The sequence below is a fragment of the Ambystoma mexicanum genome, chromosome 8 (genome assembly GCF_040938575.1).
Source record: "Ambystoma mexicanum isolate Mex_15411 chromosome 8, UKY_AmexF1_1, whole genome shotgun sequence".
Taxonomy (NCBI): domain Eukaryota; kingdom Metazoa; phylum Chordata; class Amphibia; order Caudata; family Ambystomatidae; genus Ambystoma; species Ambystoma mexicanum.
The window spans coordinates 518,257,750-518,276,883 of record NC_090929.1 but is presented as its reverse complement, the minus strand read 5'-3'; the positions used below and the strand labels follow the sequence as shown (position 1 = coordinate 518,276,883).

Here is a 19,134-nt window from a genome sequence, read left to right as displayed (position 1 = left end):
CACGCTTGCAGTTTTTCGCAGGAGCTCGGGACTTGGTAACAGGATTGATTTCTGTGCACACTGGGATAGGCTGGGTGAATGGGGGAGGGGGTAAAAGGAGAGGGGCGAGAGAGAGAGAGACACGAGCACAGCGTACAGTACCTTCCACTTCATATGCATGCAACGTTGGTCAGGAAGAAAGACAAAACCACAAACATCACATTTCTCAGCAAAAGATGTCCAAGTTCAAAACTTCAGAAATAAAACATTAGTGATGACACTTACCGAGAAGGCACAGAACTCCCCTTGCCCCTGCGCAACTGCCAGACACATTTCTGGTCTGCCTAGGCTAGGGTAGGGTCACCTGTCCTGTTTCTATGATCATTGACGAACCACAGTCATATGCGGTTTTTGTGCGTGTGATTTACTGTGGATTTTCCCACTGCAGGACACCATGTTTTTCGTCTTGTTTTTTTGAACAAACCATTGGAATCTATTGCTTCCATACATTCAGCAACTGCAGTGAACAAAGACAGAAGCCCCCAGAATGCACTGTTTTGTTAATTGAAAGCGCGGGACTGGGGGGGGAAGTACCGTTTGCATGGTGTTAGCTACTTTTTCAGTTCTACCCCTGAAGCATACCTGCTTAACCTGCGGAATTTTTTCGGAGACTCCGGAATTGTAAGCATTTTTCCGGGTCTCCGGAAAAATCCCTTGAATCTCAGGAATTTTGCGATTCTTTCCGGGTCCCGTCATTTTCTCCACCTGATTGGCTGCCGCTGGTAGCCAATCAGGTGGATTATATGACGGGCCCGGAAACGGCGCGAAATGTTCGTGCCCACTGCCTGCAACAATATAATAGTGCTTTCAATCCATGTCATTGGATTGAAAGCACTATTATTACTGCGGCGGTGCCACGTTCATTTTGCTTACTATAGCATTGAATGAGTGATTGTCAATGCTATAATAAGCAAACTGAAGGCTACAACAATAGAGTTTACCTTTTTGACAGGTGGGCGGGGCGTGTGGGCGGAGCCGTGCGCAAATGGGCGGAGTCTTGTGTGGCTGTAGGCGGGGCATAAATCTCAGGAATTTTGATTTTCAAATGTAGGCAGGTATGCCCTGAAGTGAGAATGATTTATAAACTCACCCATGGATTCGACTTCAGCCTTACTGAGACAGGACACCATTGTTCTCTGCTTTTCAGGGCAGGTTAAATAACCTTGTCTGGTTTGGATGTGAGAGGGACAGTATGGACAGTGATCTCAAGTATTTGTTTTATACACCACACAACGTAAAATTGGTTGGGGAGTGTGACGTCCCAGTTTATGGTAGCGCGCATGCGCGGGCCTCGTTGTGGACCCGCGCATGCGCAGTAGGAATAAACTGCGTCCGTGCGGCAGTTGCCGCCGGGACGCGTAGCAAGCAACATCGCGTCCCGTGTCCTCCTTACACGAGTGCGTGTGCGTATGCATGTGAGGGCCGCGGGGCCATATGTAACAACTAGCGACGAGGATGGGATTGCCGCCACAGCGTTCGCCCAACGTACGTGGGCGCACAATCCACATCATTACGCGAGGACACGACGCGGACCGAGCGTGAACGTCGTTTTTCTCCTCAGAGCAGTAGCGGCCTGAAAAGGTGCTCGTGCGCTGCTACCCAGAGAAGAGAGGGTGAATTTTTGGAACATTTGACTGTCCCCAACAACCTGGGGACAATCCAAAAAAAAAAAAAAAAGCCAGACACAAGGGGAAAAGGCGACAGACAACAGCAGGAGGTACGTTGAGCCCTACACCAGCCAGGTTTGCGGCCTCTAACACACCCAGAGGTGCCTGTGCGACCTGTGAAGATGGCCAGTAGCGACAAAGATACGGAAGTTGCGACAAGAGCGGTGAGGACACCACAACAGGGGTCGCTGTTGCCAATGCAGGAGTTTGACACGTCGGGGCCCCCGTCCAAACTAGGACCCAGGTGGCTACTATGGGTTAAGAAGCTCGAGATGTACTTTACAGCGACCGGAACCACCAACGATGATGCAAAAAGGGCGACCCTTCTGTATTCGGCCGGGCTGGACATAATGCGCATCTACGAATCACTCACCCTGCCAGTAGTTACTTACAACACTGTCAAGGCTGCGCTAGAAAACCACTTCATTCCTCAGTCGAATGTCGACTATGAAAGATTTTTGTTCTGCAGAGAGAAGCAAAGGGAGGAAGAATCTCTCGATCAATTCTGCGCCAGACTGAGAATGATGGCGAGCACATGTTGCTGGGACAACAAGTTGATAAGAAACCAGGTCCTCCAGGGCTGCAGCTCAGGTAAATTGCGGCGACAAGTGCTGAGAGAGCCGGGGTGGGCACTACAGCAGATACTAGATAGTGGCCGGACGTACGAGCTGGCAGAATCCAGAGGAGCGAGCATGGACGCAGCGGTTAGGCCAAGCGCGCGGGAAGAAGCTTTTGCCATAAACAAAAGGACAAAGCTGAAGGATAAGTGGGTCCCGAAGACAACGGAGGACAGAAATCCTACAGCACCCGGATCACTCTGCCAAGACTGCGGATATGACCTGCCACATGTAGAGGAGTGCCCTGCTAAAACAAGATCCTGTGGACGGTGCAATGGACCGGGGCACTATGCCCGCATGTGCCACGCCCCTGCTCCTGTGCCTACACTGAGAGGCCCCACGAGAGCAAGGGGCAGCGGTTTCAGAAGGCAGCGTAGCATCGCAGCCCTCGAACAGGAGGCACGGAGGTTGCAACTTGCAGAGGAAGAGGAGGACGAAGAAGAAGTGTTTTTCATTTCAAACATTGCCTCAGAAAGCAAACGGAAGAGACAACCCAGGTGTGTGGTGAACATACTGGGCATGCCGACGCAGATCCTCATCGACACCGGAGCATCCGTATGCGTGCTGGCGGAGGAACATTATCTAAGACTCCCAGGCCCGCCGGCACTGGACAAGTCCATGGTGAAGATTTTCACTTTTGGAGGAGACACCCCGTTGCCACTCAAGGGTGTGTTCGTGTCACCGGTATCGAGAGGGGAAAACACCATCAAGGCAAAATTCTTTGTCACAAACGTTAGCCCTCACTCGCTGCATCGGAGGCCCTCAATTTGGTTCATTTTGCATATGGGGTATACCAGATTGACATCGAAACGCTGCTGGACAAGTTCTCGGGCATCTTCGAGGGAATAGGGAAGCTGAAAGCACCCCCAGTACGCCTACATATCGATGAGTCCATCAGACCGACAGCCCTCAAGCACCGTAGGATTCCGTTCCACCTAAGGGAGAAGGTGGAGGAGGAACTCCGATCACTCGTGAATATGGACGTTATTGAGAGAGTGGAGGGGCCGACACCCTGGGTGTCACCGATTGTGGTGGCTCCCAAGCCGAAACAGCCTGGGGCGGTGAGAATTTGTGTGGACATGCGCCTCCCAAATGCCGCAATCAAGAGGGAGAGGCACATTACTCCAACTCTAGATGACATTATCGGAGAGCTTCAGGGGGCAAGAGTATTTTCAAAGCTGGACCTACGAGCGGGCTACCATCAGCTTGAACTGCACCCGGACACCAGATTCATAACAACCTTCACGACGCATGACGGTCTATACCAATTTAAACGCCTGAGCTTCGGTGTTTCGTCAGCTGCCGAAGTATTTCAGAACACCATCAGGGGGGCGTTGGCTGGCCTTAAAGGTGTATTGAACATGAACGACGACATCTTAGTTTTCACGGACTCGGAAAGGGAGCACATGAAGAGGCTGGAGAACACGCTCCAGAGACTGAAGAACTTAGGGCTCACCCTACATCGACAAAAGTGCGAGTTCTTCAAGGACCGCATTGGTTTCTTCGGATTCATCTTCCATGCGGCCGGTGTATCACATGACCCGGCCAAAGTCAAGGACATTAGGGAAGCCGCCCCCCACGGAAGTAAGGAGCTTCCTGGTGATGGTAACTTACTGCGGGCGTTTCATCAAAGGGGTGGCGTCGCTGGCAGAACCGCTCAGAGTGCCAACAAGGAACGACGCCGCGTGGAAATGGGGTGCCAGTGAACAAGAGGCATTCCAGACCCTGAAAAACGCCCTATCTGATGGGGACACCATGGCATACTTCAACCCCAAGGTGGAATCGGAGGTGGTGGTCGATGCGAGTCCAGTGAGGGTGAGCAGAACAGGGACTCCACTGGCTCTGAACTGGAGTGTGCCACTCCACCCACCACCTCGCCAAGGTACCCGGTCCGCAGGGAGCGGAGGCTACCAGGGCATCTCAAGGACTACGTCCTGGACTCAGGTGACTGAACTGAGAAAGTGAGGTGAGACTTCAAGTTGTTAATGCGACCGCCCACATGGTCACCAGTTGTGCAGGGGTGTGCACACCCCGAAGGTTTACACTGTTTTGGTTAAAGTTGAAAAGGGATGTGACGTCCCAGTTTATGGTAGCGCGCATGCGCGGGCCTCGTTGTGGACCCGCGCATGCGCAGTAGGAATAAACTGCGTCCGTGCGGCAGTTCCCGCCGGGACGCGTAGCAAGCAACATTGCGTCCCGTGTCCTCCTTACATGAGTGCGTGTGCGTATGCATGTGAGGGCCGCAGGGCCATATGTAACAGGGAGCACATTTCTGGTGAATAATTGTGGAAGTGCACAAAGGGGATAAACAAACACTTGTCACACAGGAGTCATCGCTGACATGTGGATAACCATTGGTTTCAGGTTGGGGACCTGTTGGCACTTGAAGGTGAACTCACTCTCCCATTATGCTAAAAACCAAGAATAGAGGTGCTTGGAAAGTGCTTAGATGTAGCCCCTCACCTAAAGAAAATTCAGCATGATAAGATTGGTTAATATGTGAGGGTACACTGGCTGAGATGTGGCCTGCACAGAGGGCAACATTTTGAGCTATTGCCTCTGTGGGGAAGAAAGGCAAGGGAGGGAGTTGCTGCTAAAGACCCAGGGACTCAACAATGCAGTTAGAGAGGTCAGAACAGTAGAAACCCGCAGAGATCTAGCTTAAACAGGAGCACAGCTGCAAGCCCACCAACAAATGCATCAAGACGGGGGTCCGTATTGCCATCCACAACCTCTTTCCCCTGTATAGAACCATCGGCCTCCGCCTCTCCATGTGTTGCCCAGTGCACTCTTAATAGTCTATCCTCCCAAACGTATCCCTATCATTGCACCCCGTTACTGCATCCCCTTACTGTACAGTCTTCTGGTTTTTCATAGCTATCGAAATTCCTGCACACACATCCATGTGCATGCAAGACAGACTCACATGTGGCAAGCTTAGAGGCAGACTGGGCAAGAGGTCACGTGCTTCGACCAGAACATCTTTGAGTAGTTGTCCATATAAGAACTTCTCTGATGGAGAACAATTTCAGCTCATCCTAAAAAACGTACTAAAAACATTGGCTTCTACTATGTTGGCTGAACCTAAAGGCAGGGCGCACGGCTAATCATTTGTAAGAGCTCTCCCTTTTAGCTCGAATCACGTTGTGTCAGAACTGAGGTTGCACAAAGTACAAAGAATCTGGCCAATTAGGTTTTGAGTGGAGTCGAGATTGAGCGATTCAATGCACCGACCTGCAAAAGAAAGATCTTGTATGGAGGAAACCCAAGAGGAGTGTTCGAGATGCTCCGCAAGATGAAAAGGAGCCCCCTTTTCTCTTACTTGAATCTCCTCCACCATGTAGTTTGCAATTCCATTTTCTCTGCACTCTCAGGTTTTAAATGGGCTACAGCAAAGAAGCAGCAGCTAGTAGGGTAGCCGACGTCTCGAGAGGCTGCTAGCATAAGCGATGCTGGTCAATGATGCATGTCGAGTGTCGCACGACATCCGACTGGCCCTATGCTAACCCTAACCAAAAGCACTGACCTAATGGATAAACTCCCATTGTCTCAATTGACCAATGTGCCTTTAGCCCACATGAACCATGAATTTGGGAGATTGAACTTGAATGATCTGCTACCAAGTCCAATACTAATGTTGAGTTTCCTAATTGGAGGGAATATCTATTTATCGAGAGCTCCCCAAGCCTCTGATGCCGTAGGACACCCTAGTTTCCAATATTTGTCTAGACCATAACAATATCTTGTTACGCACCAGAATCACATTAACTCCTGTACAGCTGTACATTGAACCTTGCAGCTGAATACAATTTGATAGGACGACAGTGAGGCATGCATTCCTAGTTATGGGTACCCGTCTATAATTGGCTGGGTTTGTAGAAAGGATATCCCTGGTGCCATTTCTACTATTCACATCACTGTGTTTTTCATTGCCCACGTCAACAATTTTCACCTCCACTTTTGGTAAATTTAAACAAGCAAATTATATAATTGTAACTAGTTATATTTAACATATTTCGCTCAGTACCACTATTGGAAAAAGTATTCCTTTTCTACTCTTTCTCCATACCCCTTAGACAGTCAATGAATACGTATTCTCAGTTCCACCTATAAGACTCATGATTTGAGGCCTATCCAGTACTAGATTTTACTTCCAGGCCTTTGGCACCCACGGCTGTGGTCTGTAAGCTCTATTAGCACACTGGCGGGGGGAGCTAGGAACGCGGGCTGCGTTCCATGCTGCCTGGCAGCCGGCTCCCCCATCCTCCACCCCCTTATTTTTTTCCCACCCCCTACTTACCTTTTTTCACGCTCCTTCCCCTTGCCTCCACAGGCTACCATGGAAAGGTAAGAGGGTCTCCATACAGAGCCCTGCCTTCCCTTTCCATGGAGCCATCTTTGTAAAGGATTTTCCTTCATACAATGGGATGCCGCGCACATCTGTTGAATGAAGCAAAACACTTTTTTGCTCGGCAATTAACTTGGGCTGCCAAGCCGTTCCAACCCCAACACTCCTGTTCCAGCCCTTCGAACGAGGGCTTAACGCCACAGTATTGCATTTAAGAATTCTCTTCCAAGTCAGATTTTATTCCAGGAATGTGCCTGGTACTACGTTTTTTTATTGTGAAGACTTCACGTCCCAGAATTCCACGAGCACAGCCTCATCTCTGCCTTTGTATGTAAAGAAGGAGTACAGGAAGAAGAACCCCCATGTCTGGCTGGTGCTATCATTGCTCACATAACCCAGGTGATAATAAATCGGTTTTAAAAGCTTGAGTTTGCTCCAGTCCAACACTTCTCATTGAGCCAGTGCTCCACCTGGGACCTCCCTTCGTGTTCCTGGTTGCTGAATTCCTGCACCAGTCTTCCTACTTCATAGGGGCACACTGTTTTCTAAACCACGTTTTCCTGATTCATTTTGCTTTGCGGGGTGCCCGGGTTCCTAAACCAGCATAGCATTGCTTAGAACCCTAATTTTCAGACTAAGCTCAGATTTTTTGTGAATCCAGTTGCTTGAGTTTACTTGCTTTAGGAGTATTTCCATTTTCAGTTCTATTCCTTTTCTCCTAAGCTTCAGAAGGAGATGGCATTGTGTGTGTTTTCGGGGGTTTCCTACTCCTGCCCAGTGCACTCTTAATAGGATGTGGATTTCAGACTGGCTTGCTTGCCTGCAGCTCTACGATCGTGTATGTTGTTCCTCTGTCCTGTTGTGCACTCTTCTTACTTTCTTCCTTGACCAGCATTGCCATGCATTAAGTTGATCTCTCTTGCTGTTACATCATTATGTTTGTGTGCTATTGGCAGGATTCAGGGCCATCCATGCCACCCTAGGTGGTATATTGTGTCCTTTTGAGTATGGTCTTTAGGTTATATTACATAGTACCCCAAAAGCTGTCGGCTTCACAGAACTTGTCATTGCTTGTCCCATAGGTGGACTTGACAGAGGCAGTCACTGCAGTCACTGCAAAAGCTACTGTGCATGAGCTGTAATGGAATTATAAGGAGCTTTCTGATATCCATGCAAGCATTTCTGTAATAAACATCTTATCTTGTTCAATATTCTGATCAGTGTATATGGTGTACTGAATTGTGAGTGAATGACCTTGGTGACTGCAGCTAATGGGTGCGATCCTGGGCATATTTTCCTTGCCAGTGCCCACTGCTTCGACACCTTAATACTAGCAACGTTGTTTCAATGCAAAGACCACCCACCCCTGCATTCTTATACAGGCATGGTATTAGACCTCATTCCCTATAGACAGAACACAGCACTTCCAATAAGCAATACATTCATAATAAGAGCTATTAACCTGATGTTTATATTTAAAATATACTATCCCTAGCTAGTTAGTCTGGCATCATACACCTACGCATGTATTCCGATTGAGTAGAGGAAAGCATAGCCAGGAAGATGCACCCAAGACTCCCAGGGAGGCTGACGGAGCAAAGTGATTTCATGAAGTGTTGTCAGCTTAACAGTTTGGGTGCATTCAGTTAGGTGGTGTTACCAAGGAATTATCCTGTGCTCCTTCTGCTCAACACTTCACACCTGTATGGTCTGGCCCGAACCATTCCAGCTTCCCGAGTATCCCCCAATTTTGGAGAGTGCAACACTGCTGACTTTCTATTGGCCGGCTATTTTTACCACTTTTTTTTTATCCTCAAAACTACAGATGGTAAGTTTTGGCTTCGTATATAGAAGGGTGAAGGTTGGGAGATAGAAGGGGTAGGGGGATCTCCCCCTGCTTAATGGTAAAACATGCTGCAAAGTTGCATTTGGCTACAAAAATACGTGGAAACCTCAGAGATGCTCTTCCTGCAGACCCAGAAGACATCAGAAGCGTTGCTAGGGGCAGGGGGAGTGGGGAGGGGCTAAGGGCAGGGGCGTTGCTAGGGGGGGGCTAAGGGGGCTATAGTCCCTGATCTTTTGGCTGTAGCCCCGGATAGAATCCCAGGAGCTACAGCCAAAAGACGAGCTAGCCCCCAGTCCCAACAGTTCCGACATCAGCGTAGCCCCGGGTTTTTTCCAGACCTAGCAACTCCCCTGGCTAAGGGGGCTATATCCCCGGGTCTTTTGGTTGTAGCCCGTATACAAGCTCAGGGGTTACAACTAAAAAGGCTAGCTAGCCCAGAGTCCTGACATTAGCGTAACCCCGGATCTTTTCCAGACCTAGCAACACCTCCTGCGAGAAGCCGCCTGATCGCCAATACCACCCCCTGGCACCCACAGGCAAGATACCGAGCCGCGGCGCGTCATTGGTATTCAGCAGCATCGTTAACTTACATCTCCATTCATTAGCTTACAGTCATCGTCCATCTCGTCGGCGCTGTCTTCGTCGGACACATCACCTTCCTCCGCGTCCTCGCTGATGTTGGCGGGAAGTTTCTTTCCCTGCAATGAAATCATGAGAAAAAAGAGCAAGTCATTACCGGTGCCCGGGCCAATAACTATACAGTGGAGTCAGGTGGTAAAGGGCGGGCTGGGTTAGGATCAGGGATGCGATGTATTCAGGGGAGGGTTGCTTCTGTGGGATGGTGCTCCTGTTGAGGCTGGCAAAGGAACAGTGAAGGATCACAAGTCCTTGTCACAAGGGTCGACTTTCCACTGATACCAATAAATCAGGGTGAGCGGGGGGGGGGGGGGGCGACCAGCGCAGGAGAGAGGCACTCCAAGTCTTAAAAGGCTTCAATTCAATTTGAAATATGTTTTCACAAGTCCACATGAATAATGGGAATTGTCGGTCGGTGATGAATGGCTGCCCATATGTTGTACCAAGTCTCAATTTCCGGCATTACACTAATACAGCGAGACACAGAACAAAGGACCTCTGCACAAGGATGTCTGCTGGGTAGGGGGAGGGGGCGGGCAGATCGAAAGAGGGCACCGAGGTAAAGAGTGGCCTCATGTGTAAATCCATATATGCCCCGATTTCAGACTGCAAGGCGCCTAGACGCATTTGTATTTTTGGAAGGTGCTTAGTAAACCCGCCTGCCCACACAGTCACTCTTACATCAATAGGTTTCCGCTTAAGTCAAGAATCGTTTGGGTGAGAATTCGAGAAAAAGCCTCAGATTAATGTTGTGTCCACTTCCAGATGTCCAAAGCTCATCGACATTTTTGTATTTTTATTTCCAACACCTCATCTATTAATTGAACATTATTCCCTACCCCTTATATACTCTTACCCACTACGCCATATATTTTTTGTTGAGTTTTTGCAGAGAAAAAATGGGTAAGAAACCCATTGAAAAAATAAAAAGACTGTCGAGGTAACTAACAACATTGTACCATCCAAAACACCAGCATTCAATGGATACCTCGGACTCCTGGAAGGGAATGTGAATGCATACAGGTCTCCTAATGTGAAGCAGTGCACCTGCAGAAGGAGCATAGGGGGCGCGTTGGGGAAGGGACTATCACTCTTAAAAGAGCCTGCCAAGAGTCGGCCAGACATGAGCTTTCAACAGTGGTCTTATGCATCCCTGTGGTCATTCTGCTGCGCCTAGTCTCCTCGGCCGGAAACCTTGGGCAGGTATTGCAAAACGGGCCCAAGAGCAGTCTTGGAATTCTTATAGCAATACCTCGCCGAAACCGGTGCAGCGAAGGCAGTGTGAACGTAGTTTGCACCTTATAAATCATGAATAAATAAAAATAGAAACGCTCGTGCTTGGCTTGAGCATTGAGTTTGTGCCACATTACCACCTCCTACACGAATTGGGAAAGGAAAGACCTGCCAAGCGTTGTGATGGCCCTGCATGGCAGGTCACTGGAAAGATGCCCACGGACACCGCGTCAGTAAGGGGCTGACCCGCCCCCGACCAATCCACCGATGTGGGGAATGTCAGCGAGCGCATATCTACTTGTTGAGGAATTTTTCCAACACAGCGGAATTCCCGGAGAAACTTGCCACAGGTCCCTCACCTTGCACGCAAAACCCAAATGAAATCAGGGATGTGTGTGCAATGGCATGTGGGAGAAGGGTGTTAGGCACACTTTACACTTGATGTCCTGAGACCTAGGCGCTTTGTGAATTAGCTTCGGTCTTCAGAAGGATTTCAAAATGGCCTTCTAGCCATCCCCTAAAACTTCCAGCATTGATTAAATGTCCATCAAAAGGCCTTGCAGCCAACCCTGGCATCACGGACAGCTTCTAAACCAATTGAATTATACAAAGAGAGGTTACTTCTCTTCATGATGAAGAACCCACTCTGATTAAAACATTTTAGATCCTAAATTATATCAGGATTACTCTAAATATTAAGCATCAATGTCCTGTTTTTTTCTTCTTTTCAGTGCCTCCTTTTGTATTGTCACCTTACTTTATTTTCAGTTCTGGGATGTTTTCTTGCAAATCAAATTCAATAATCAGAAATTAAAAGACCCAACAGGTAACAGATGTGACCCAAGACCACCAATTATTAGAGGGTTGATGCATCTGCATTTGCCTCAGCTTTGGCCAAAATAGCAATCAGTACTTCTGCCAAGACACATTCCGCAAATACTGATGGGGGTGACATGGGCAGCCTACACTAGATCAAATCATTATGCAACCCAAATTTCAAGAGTCAAGAATTGGGGTACTGTTAAAAACACTTGAAAAGTTAATGGTTTTGGTGAAAACGCACAGTAACATTATCTACAAAGGCACCAGTCTACAAGGCTGTTTACTGTGTTCTTGTGTTATTTTGTGAAACCTAAAAAAAATACATTCTTCACTTTGCTTCCTAGAAGCAACATCCTATGAAAATAAAGTTCTAGGCTCACTTAAATCAGTCTCGTGGTTCAACCACAGCCCAGAATGGGCATGGCCGTCTGTGCTCAGATCATTACTGTTACAGACATGTACCCTTAATATCTCTGTGCCTTCAATACATTAGACTCCCAGGCATGGCTGCACATAGGCCAACATAGTCTGCTCTCCTCTACATGTCATTATGCTGAAATCCACTATGCCTCGGACCACAATTTAGCAAGCGGTCGGCGCAATCAGGCTCCCCTCTTGTACTAAGCAATACGTTTGTATGTCAACAGAAATTAATTTGTGTGCACTTTTGTTCGGATTTTGCTTCTTTAAAAAAGAAATGTTATCGAAATCATGGCAAACAAAAGTGCATGAACAAAGCGCACACGATTTAATTACGGTCGAAAAAGAAACAACCCGTGCGCCCGAAACACACTTGATTGATCGTAGGGTATGAATGGAATCTCCAGTCAGAGATCTGGAATGTATTCTGATGAGCTCCTTCTGAATAGTTGCAGCTGATTGGATGGACACGGGGCATCTCAGCTAAAGAAGCTTTGAGCTATTTGATGCTCTGGTCTGTCTCACATTCCGTGTAACCACTCATGAGATAACTGGATGAAAATTATACCCTTTGATCTATGGACACACTCAGAGAACCCAGACATTGCATGAACCACAATAATATTGCTAGCCAGATGTCGGGGATTATAAGCGAACCAGGTTAGAGAGATGCAAGATAGTTTGCCTCATGATTTGGAATCTAACATACCTGCCTTCTGGCAGAGTTGGCCACAATCTAGAATTCTTGTGTGCCTCATAAGTAAATGCAAGTCTGCCAACTTCAAGGATCATTTTTACAATGATCCATCCAAAGAATACATGCCAATGCAGGCTTATGGCTGAAGATATACACATTACACGAAGATGCTGACCACCGGGGTCATCAAGCTGGCTATTTTCATAGCTGCTACTTCATCACATGGTTTGTCTTTCCTACTATCCTAGGATTACCGACCAGGACAGCATTCTAAAAATCTGAGTGATATTAGAAATTCTTCCATCCAGGCAGATATTAAGAATGTGAGAAACTGGGGCAGGAAACATGAGCAAGGTGTTGTACCCTTCACCCAGAATTTTTTGGAAATGCCTTGAACAAGCCACCGATATTGACTGAATACTCTGCTAGATGAAAAACTGGTCCATCTCGCTGAGAACAAGGAGTGCCCCATGCTGAGAACCTTCTTGCTTCACTCGTTTTGGCTCGACTCTTCAAATGAAAAGGGCAATTCAAGTCAACGAGTTGTCAACATTCTGATCAACTGCCTAGCATTTGGAAATCGCCAATCAGAATCACAACTGTCCACTCGTAATTAAATTCCAATTGGCAGTTCCACATTTTCCTTTTGCTTTTTAAACTCAGAACATTTTTAACATTGATCCATTCCAAACAGCAAAACCTTGCTGAACATGGAGACGGAAAGAATATATTGAGACATTGAAGCCAAATCCGTAGGCAACACTTCGTTTTTTATCCACCACTTTTGCTTTTGATTTGATTCTGAGGCAAAAGCCCACAGGGTTCTTTGGAGAGTGACATTGAAAGAGCCAAGTATGTGCCATATTTACCATATGCTAGAGAGGTTTCCCTCTCATAGTTTTACTGCCAATTTATGGTATTAGGTAATATTATCCCCACCAATAATATCGCCATATGGAAACAGCCAACTTGATGAACATGGTGGTCAACATATTCATGCAATATGTATGTCTTTAGCCATCAGCATTATTAGTGGGGATGATTTATGGGATTATTGAAACAGGGTGTTGTAGGGGTGTCCACCGCTCCATTAAAAAAATATGAGGGTTGCAGGGGTGTCCCCCACAGGTTCCAGGGCTTATTATCGCCTCAAAAATATGGCAACATTTTTGTATGGCGATATTTTTGCGGGATATTAACACATGGAACCCAATTTATGAAGGCAGACAACAGCATAATCAAAAGGACCATAGTCTGCTGGTCATTAACAGGCCATCAAGTAGCACCCAAGGTGTTAAAAGAATCTGGATTAATTGGTGGTCATAAGAAGAATTATGTCACATTAAAGAAATGACAGATTTTTGTTTTATGCAAGTTCTCTCCCTTCTATTGTTGTCAAACAGACCTGAACAGAAATCACTTATACAAGTCAAGCAGTCTAGGGCCAGGATCACAGGTCAGAAACCCCACTTTCCAATCAAACAGTACGATTCAAGACAGGTAGGTGCAGAGTCATTTTCTAAACCCCTAGATCCAAAGGTGGCAGTACGAGTGCCAGTAACGGGTACTGCAAATGATAGGATAAGTGGGCACCACATATAGGTATGTTCTTGACTTAATATCAGGTAAAACATTCTTTCAATTTGTGTGAAATTATAAGCGGGGTGCAACCCACTTTGTCACGCCTCTGTGCTGGGCATGCAAAATAATATTGGCAAAAGATGACCTAGGCTGGTTAGCCATCGGTGTGGGCTGCACTCCCTTATTACCACTCAGGTTTACATGAACTTTAATTGGTCGGTAGTATAAACGGTGGATTCGGCTTAGTTTACTTGTTGCGTCTTAGTGAGAATTTTGGTCAAAACAACAAATTCAAGGTATGCCTAAGTTATTACATTATTTGCGGATGCAAGTAGCTGCCAATGCATTTCAGACTATTCTGAGTCCTTCATTAGGACATTTCTACACATTTTGGCCAGCAGATGCAGTAATGTCAGTTCAATCAACAACCCACAGAAGACCATTAATTCACATATTGACAGGTCGTCAAATCGTCATAATGTGTTCCCACCGTATCATAATGTGTTCCTGCTGTGTCTTATGTTAATTTAATTCCAATATCAAATTATTACATTGTGGTATACAATAATGCATAGAATAGATCACATCATGAACCCCAATTCGGTCACATAAACAGATGTTTAACAGACAATAAGAAAACATTCAGAGAAAAACAATCAATAAATGCTGTACATCTTGTAAATTCATAACATATTTGTTACGTTTTACTTGTACGATATAGGGTGCTTCATTATTATTACTACTACGTGCAATGACCTTTATTGTCATGGGTGTGCATATTAAGGATAAACCTTTATTTATCTGGTTACACAGAACTCGTAGTGAATATCCTAATATTTCTCTAAATTCAGGCGTACTGTTCTATGGCTGTAATTCATTAGTCACTACCTCACTTTTTTCTTTCAATTTGTGGCTCTCTCTCTTTATGGGATCCATTTGCGGTTTGTGCGTTACTATGTAATAGTGGGTACTGTCACTTTTTTAACAATCTAGGGGATTTTAGTGGATTCCCAATGTGGATAAGTGAGGCGGAGTTGGCTGTGCATGTCCGCTAACATTACAGATCTTCAAGGAAATGTGACAGCATGAGATTTCCATGTGGGCATTAATGCAATGGATTCCTATGGAATCCGCCTGCAATTATCACCTGGTTAAAGCCAGGGGAATCCATCGGAATACATTGTAAACCCTTCCTGTAATCATGACATGCAGAAAGCATTTGCACTTGTTTTACAAAATGGAGTGGAAGTAGGAAGAGCAAATGCCAAGTCACCTCTATGTTACCCTTGCATTGCTTTTCCATTCCCTCAGTCCGTTTTATGCATGCCTCCTTGGGAGGAGGCATTCCACAATTGGGTATTTTCCCTATTTTTTTGTTATAGGGGGATCAATTCTCAAATGGGAAAAATTCAAAACTGTACACTGAAAATAGAGAAAATAATTACCCCTCTCTCCGCTAATAAAACAGATTGCTGATGCTTATAGAAAAACATTGATATTTATACAAATCGACACATAATTGATTCAAATAACCATACAACGAAAACAGCTTTTTTCCCTCTGCGTTCTTAGCAAGGAGTTTTTCCCTCGCGTGTCAAGAATAAATACGAACTTTGAGGAGTATGTTTTTCTTCCAATAGAAGTGTTTCCGTGGGGCTTTTGTTGTCCTGCCCACTTAGATTTTCAAAACAAAGAGTTGTTCCCTCTGCAGATAAGAATCTAACACAGAATTGGAAGAAACTGTCTGGTCTAAAAGAAAAGAAGAGTCCCCTTTTTCTGAAAAGTTGACTGTTTGGAAGGAAGCAAACAGCCATCACCAACATAGATGGGTGCCATATTTAAAGAAACGTGAATCCCGAATTTACAGAGGTGGAAGTGGACGTTCTCATGCTCATATCACATTGTAATCAATGATGATCATCAAACAATAGGGTATACAAGATTAAACCACTGATTATAAGAAATATTTTGTCCTGAAGAAGGCCCTTACAACCATTCAGAAAAGGACACTAGAGATAGTGTCTCATTTATGCCGAGGCCGAAACATATCGACTATCTGCAAGACTGTAAATAATAGGAGCCTTATCCTAAAAATGAATTTTGCAAGATATCTGATACTTAGCCCAATGTAATCTCTCGCTGTTAACACTATTGTGGATGTTCAAATTGCAACTTTTAGTAATTGTTAACTGTGACTAATGAAGTTATGTTGTCTAGGTTACAATTTATCTATTGTGAACAATTAATAAAATGCCATTTTTCTTAACATGTGTGTTTTCTCGTGGTGGGAAGCGGTTTTCGTGGTATGGTTATTTGAATTAATTATGTGTTGATTTGTATAAACATCAATGTTTTTGTATAAGCATCACCAATCCATGTGTTATTAGCGGAGAGAGGGGCAATCATTTTCTCTATTTTCTGTGTACACTCCTTGGGAGGAGTCAACAAATGGGCCTGCGGTCATCCAGAGTCTGTACCCCATCCATGAGCTGGAGCTTCAGGATCCTCAGACTCACTGGTCTTAGCCCACCAGACCGGGCAGCGGGGATGTCTGCTTAGCGGGAACATGCACGCATTCAAGTTGGTCTTCCCTTCTGGTTGGTGAAGCTTTTCTGATCCCTGCATTGACTGACACTTTGCAGCAGTGCTGCCCAGCGTGCCAGGAACAGCGGCCAGTTGCATCAATGCATAACCACGCCTGAGCTGGACTAGAGTGAGGACAGGGGGCGCGGGGGTATTGTGCATTGGGAATCCTGCCAGACCAAGGTCCATTAAAGGCATAGAAGCTATCACGTGCTCCGTGTGATAAGCCTAGGCATGCCAGGATGCTGTTGTGGGGTGATCCAGTTGATCCTGCCATGCACTGCTCCCTTGGCTCCCACACCATACAGCCCCCTATTGCCAGGCAGGGGGCTTTGTCTTAACACACACAACCACTGAAAATCAGAATTACCCGCCAGTATTACCACAAGTCCTGGGGTTTCTTCTATACTTCAAAGAGAGAAAATAAAAAACCAACCCTCAATCACTTTATCAGACCAATCTAGAAGAGGCATTGGTATAAATAAGCAACATCAGTGCAATGTGTACCGCGTGTGGTATTTACAGTAAGTTGACATTGTAACATCTGTTGAATGCATAGGCTGCCGTCTTTTAATGCCTCTGTCTCAAAAACACCTTTTTCTGGAGCATTTGCTTTAACCATGCAGTGTGAAGAAAGTGTGAAAGAGGAACCAATGCCCAAGAGTGAAGGTGTATTCTATTAATAATGAGAATCATAAATAACAACAGTCAGCATATTGTAAGCTTCGATGAAATCAAGCAGTGGCCGTGCTGGAAGTCACCGAGGCGTTCACCATCAAAGGAAATGGCAAACTATGAAATGATGCTGGGGTCCAGTCCATTCCCTCGGCAGTACAGCCCCTTTCTATGCTTAGGGGCTTGGAGAGGTGGCTGTCAAACCTGCAGGCCACAGCCACCATTTGCAGCTATTCTGTAGGAGATCTCGAGGGACAGAGCAGGAATGAAAATGCAGAATGAGGCTCTTCGGCTCTTTGCTGCCCCTAGGGGTTTCCAGTACAAATGGCACGATTGCTGTGCCAACTGCTGTGTTCAAAATCCACTAAGTCAAGTACAAAACGAGTTAATGGCCATGCTCAACGCCTACTTCTAGTATGCCATCGCCGTGGAAAGAATGTGCAACGATGCCACTTTGTAATAAGGGGCATCAAAATTGGCCGTTGTGGCATGGGATTAAACTCTGCTAGTTATGTGGTTGGGGCCTTATACAGAAACCTGAATGCACGTGCATCGGACAAACTGGATCGCAGCCGCAAACAGAGGGGCTGTGCATTTAGGCCCGCCCTGCACAGCATTACCCCCCCTAAAACACTTGTATATAGGCGCGTTATAAATGCCATATATCATATTTGGCAGAAGTGCCTGGTATTCCGGAAGCTCCACGCCTTGCCCTTGAATTGGCCAGCATAGCAAGAACAGAACTTCCATAGGCCCAATCATTTCATCGTGTTGCTGCAGATGCTAATCGGCTGGCCAGCATAGCAAGAACAGAACTTCCATAGGCCCAATCATTTCATCTTGTTGCTGCAGATGCTAATCGGCTGGCCACCATAGCAAGAACCGAACTTCCATAGGTCCAATCATATCATCTTGTTGCTGCAGGTGGTAATCGGCTGGCCAGCATAGCAACAACAGAACTTCCATAGGCCCAATCATAGCATCTTGTTGCTGCAGGTGGTAATCAGCTGGCCAGCATAGCAACAACAGAACTTCCATAGGCCCAATCATATCTTGTTGCTGCAGGTGCTAATCGGCGCACACCATTTAATCGAGAGGTAGGACAGTTACCAAAGAACAAAACATATGCAAAAACGGTGTCACGTTTTTAGGGAGCATGCGCTGCTGAAATAGTAGACACAGCGTAGACATTCAGATACGTGGTCAGTTATCTGTAAAAAAGTATGGTCCTCGATTTTGTAAAAAAAAAAAAAAAATCAAGCACGGAATTTAACCAATAATATGAACGCTCTGTATGAACCTCTTCTTGTGAGCATTGTCCAGATGCCACAACAAGCTACAGATCAGGAAAGGGCTTGCAATGATCTCAACAGAACAGGACTGCCCAGCTGAACTCGGGAGGATAGCTCAGGGGCAATGTGCTCGCCTTGGAAGCAAGATGACACAGAGCAACACAGGTTTGATCCCGGGGTCCGAGCTTAGAAACTTCTGGGTATTAAGCGCATTACAAATAACATGTCAATAAGCATGGGGTGACCAGGCTGAAAATGGCATCAGTGTGGCAGCGGCTGAAGGGGGGAATAACCCTACTCAATCCTTTGGCAGGGGTGATAGCCCCCATCATCTCAGGGCTTCCAGGTTATTCTCACCAGAAATTAGATGGGTGAAACTAACTCCCACAGGTTCTAGGATGCCTCCTTGCCACCCAAAAATATACGATTTGACTCCATGGGCAAAGGTGTCAGAGTTGTAAACCAGTGGCTTTTATGAATTGGTGTCTAGAAACAGGCAATTCATAAGTCTTCATGAAGTGTAATGATTACCCTCATTACATAATATCAGCTTGCAAATGTGAGTAAGTGTTCATTCGCCATACTGTGCCGGGAGGCAATGCAGAGGTAGCGTTTAAGGAATTAGGAGAGGCAAGAGGTAAGTTGAAGTTGGGTGCTGGATGCTGTCAGGGGCAGAGT

The 19,134-nt window shown here is 46.1% G+C and overlaps 1 protein-coding gene across 6 annotated transcripts in view; it reads right to left on the bottom strand.

Annotated features, from left to right (window-relative positions):
* Window positions 1–19,134, bottom strand: part of PLCH2 (phospholipase C eta 2) — a 2,067,875-nt gene that overhangs the window by 350,347 nt on the left and 1,698,394 nt on the right. For all 6 annotated transcript variants that reach the window (XM_069610192.1, XM_069610193.1, XM_069610194.1 and 3 more), the window contains one exon: window positions 9,108–9,215. In XM_069610192.1, coding sequence (XP_069466293.1) covers window positions 9,108–9,215 — 108 coding nt within the window. The remainder of the gene's footprint in view (window positions 1–9,107; window positions 9,216–19,134) is intronic.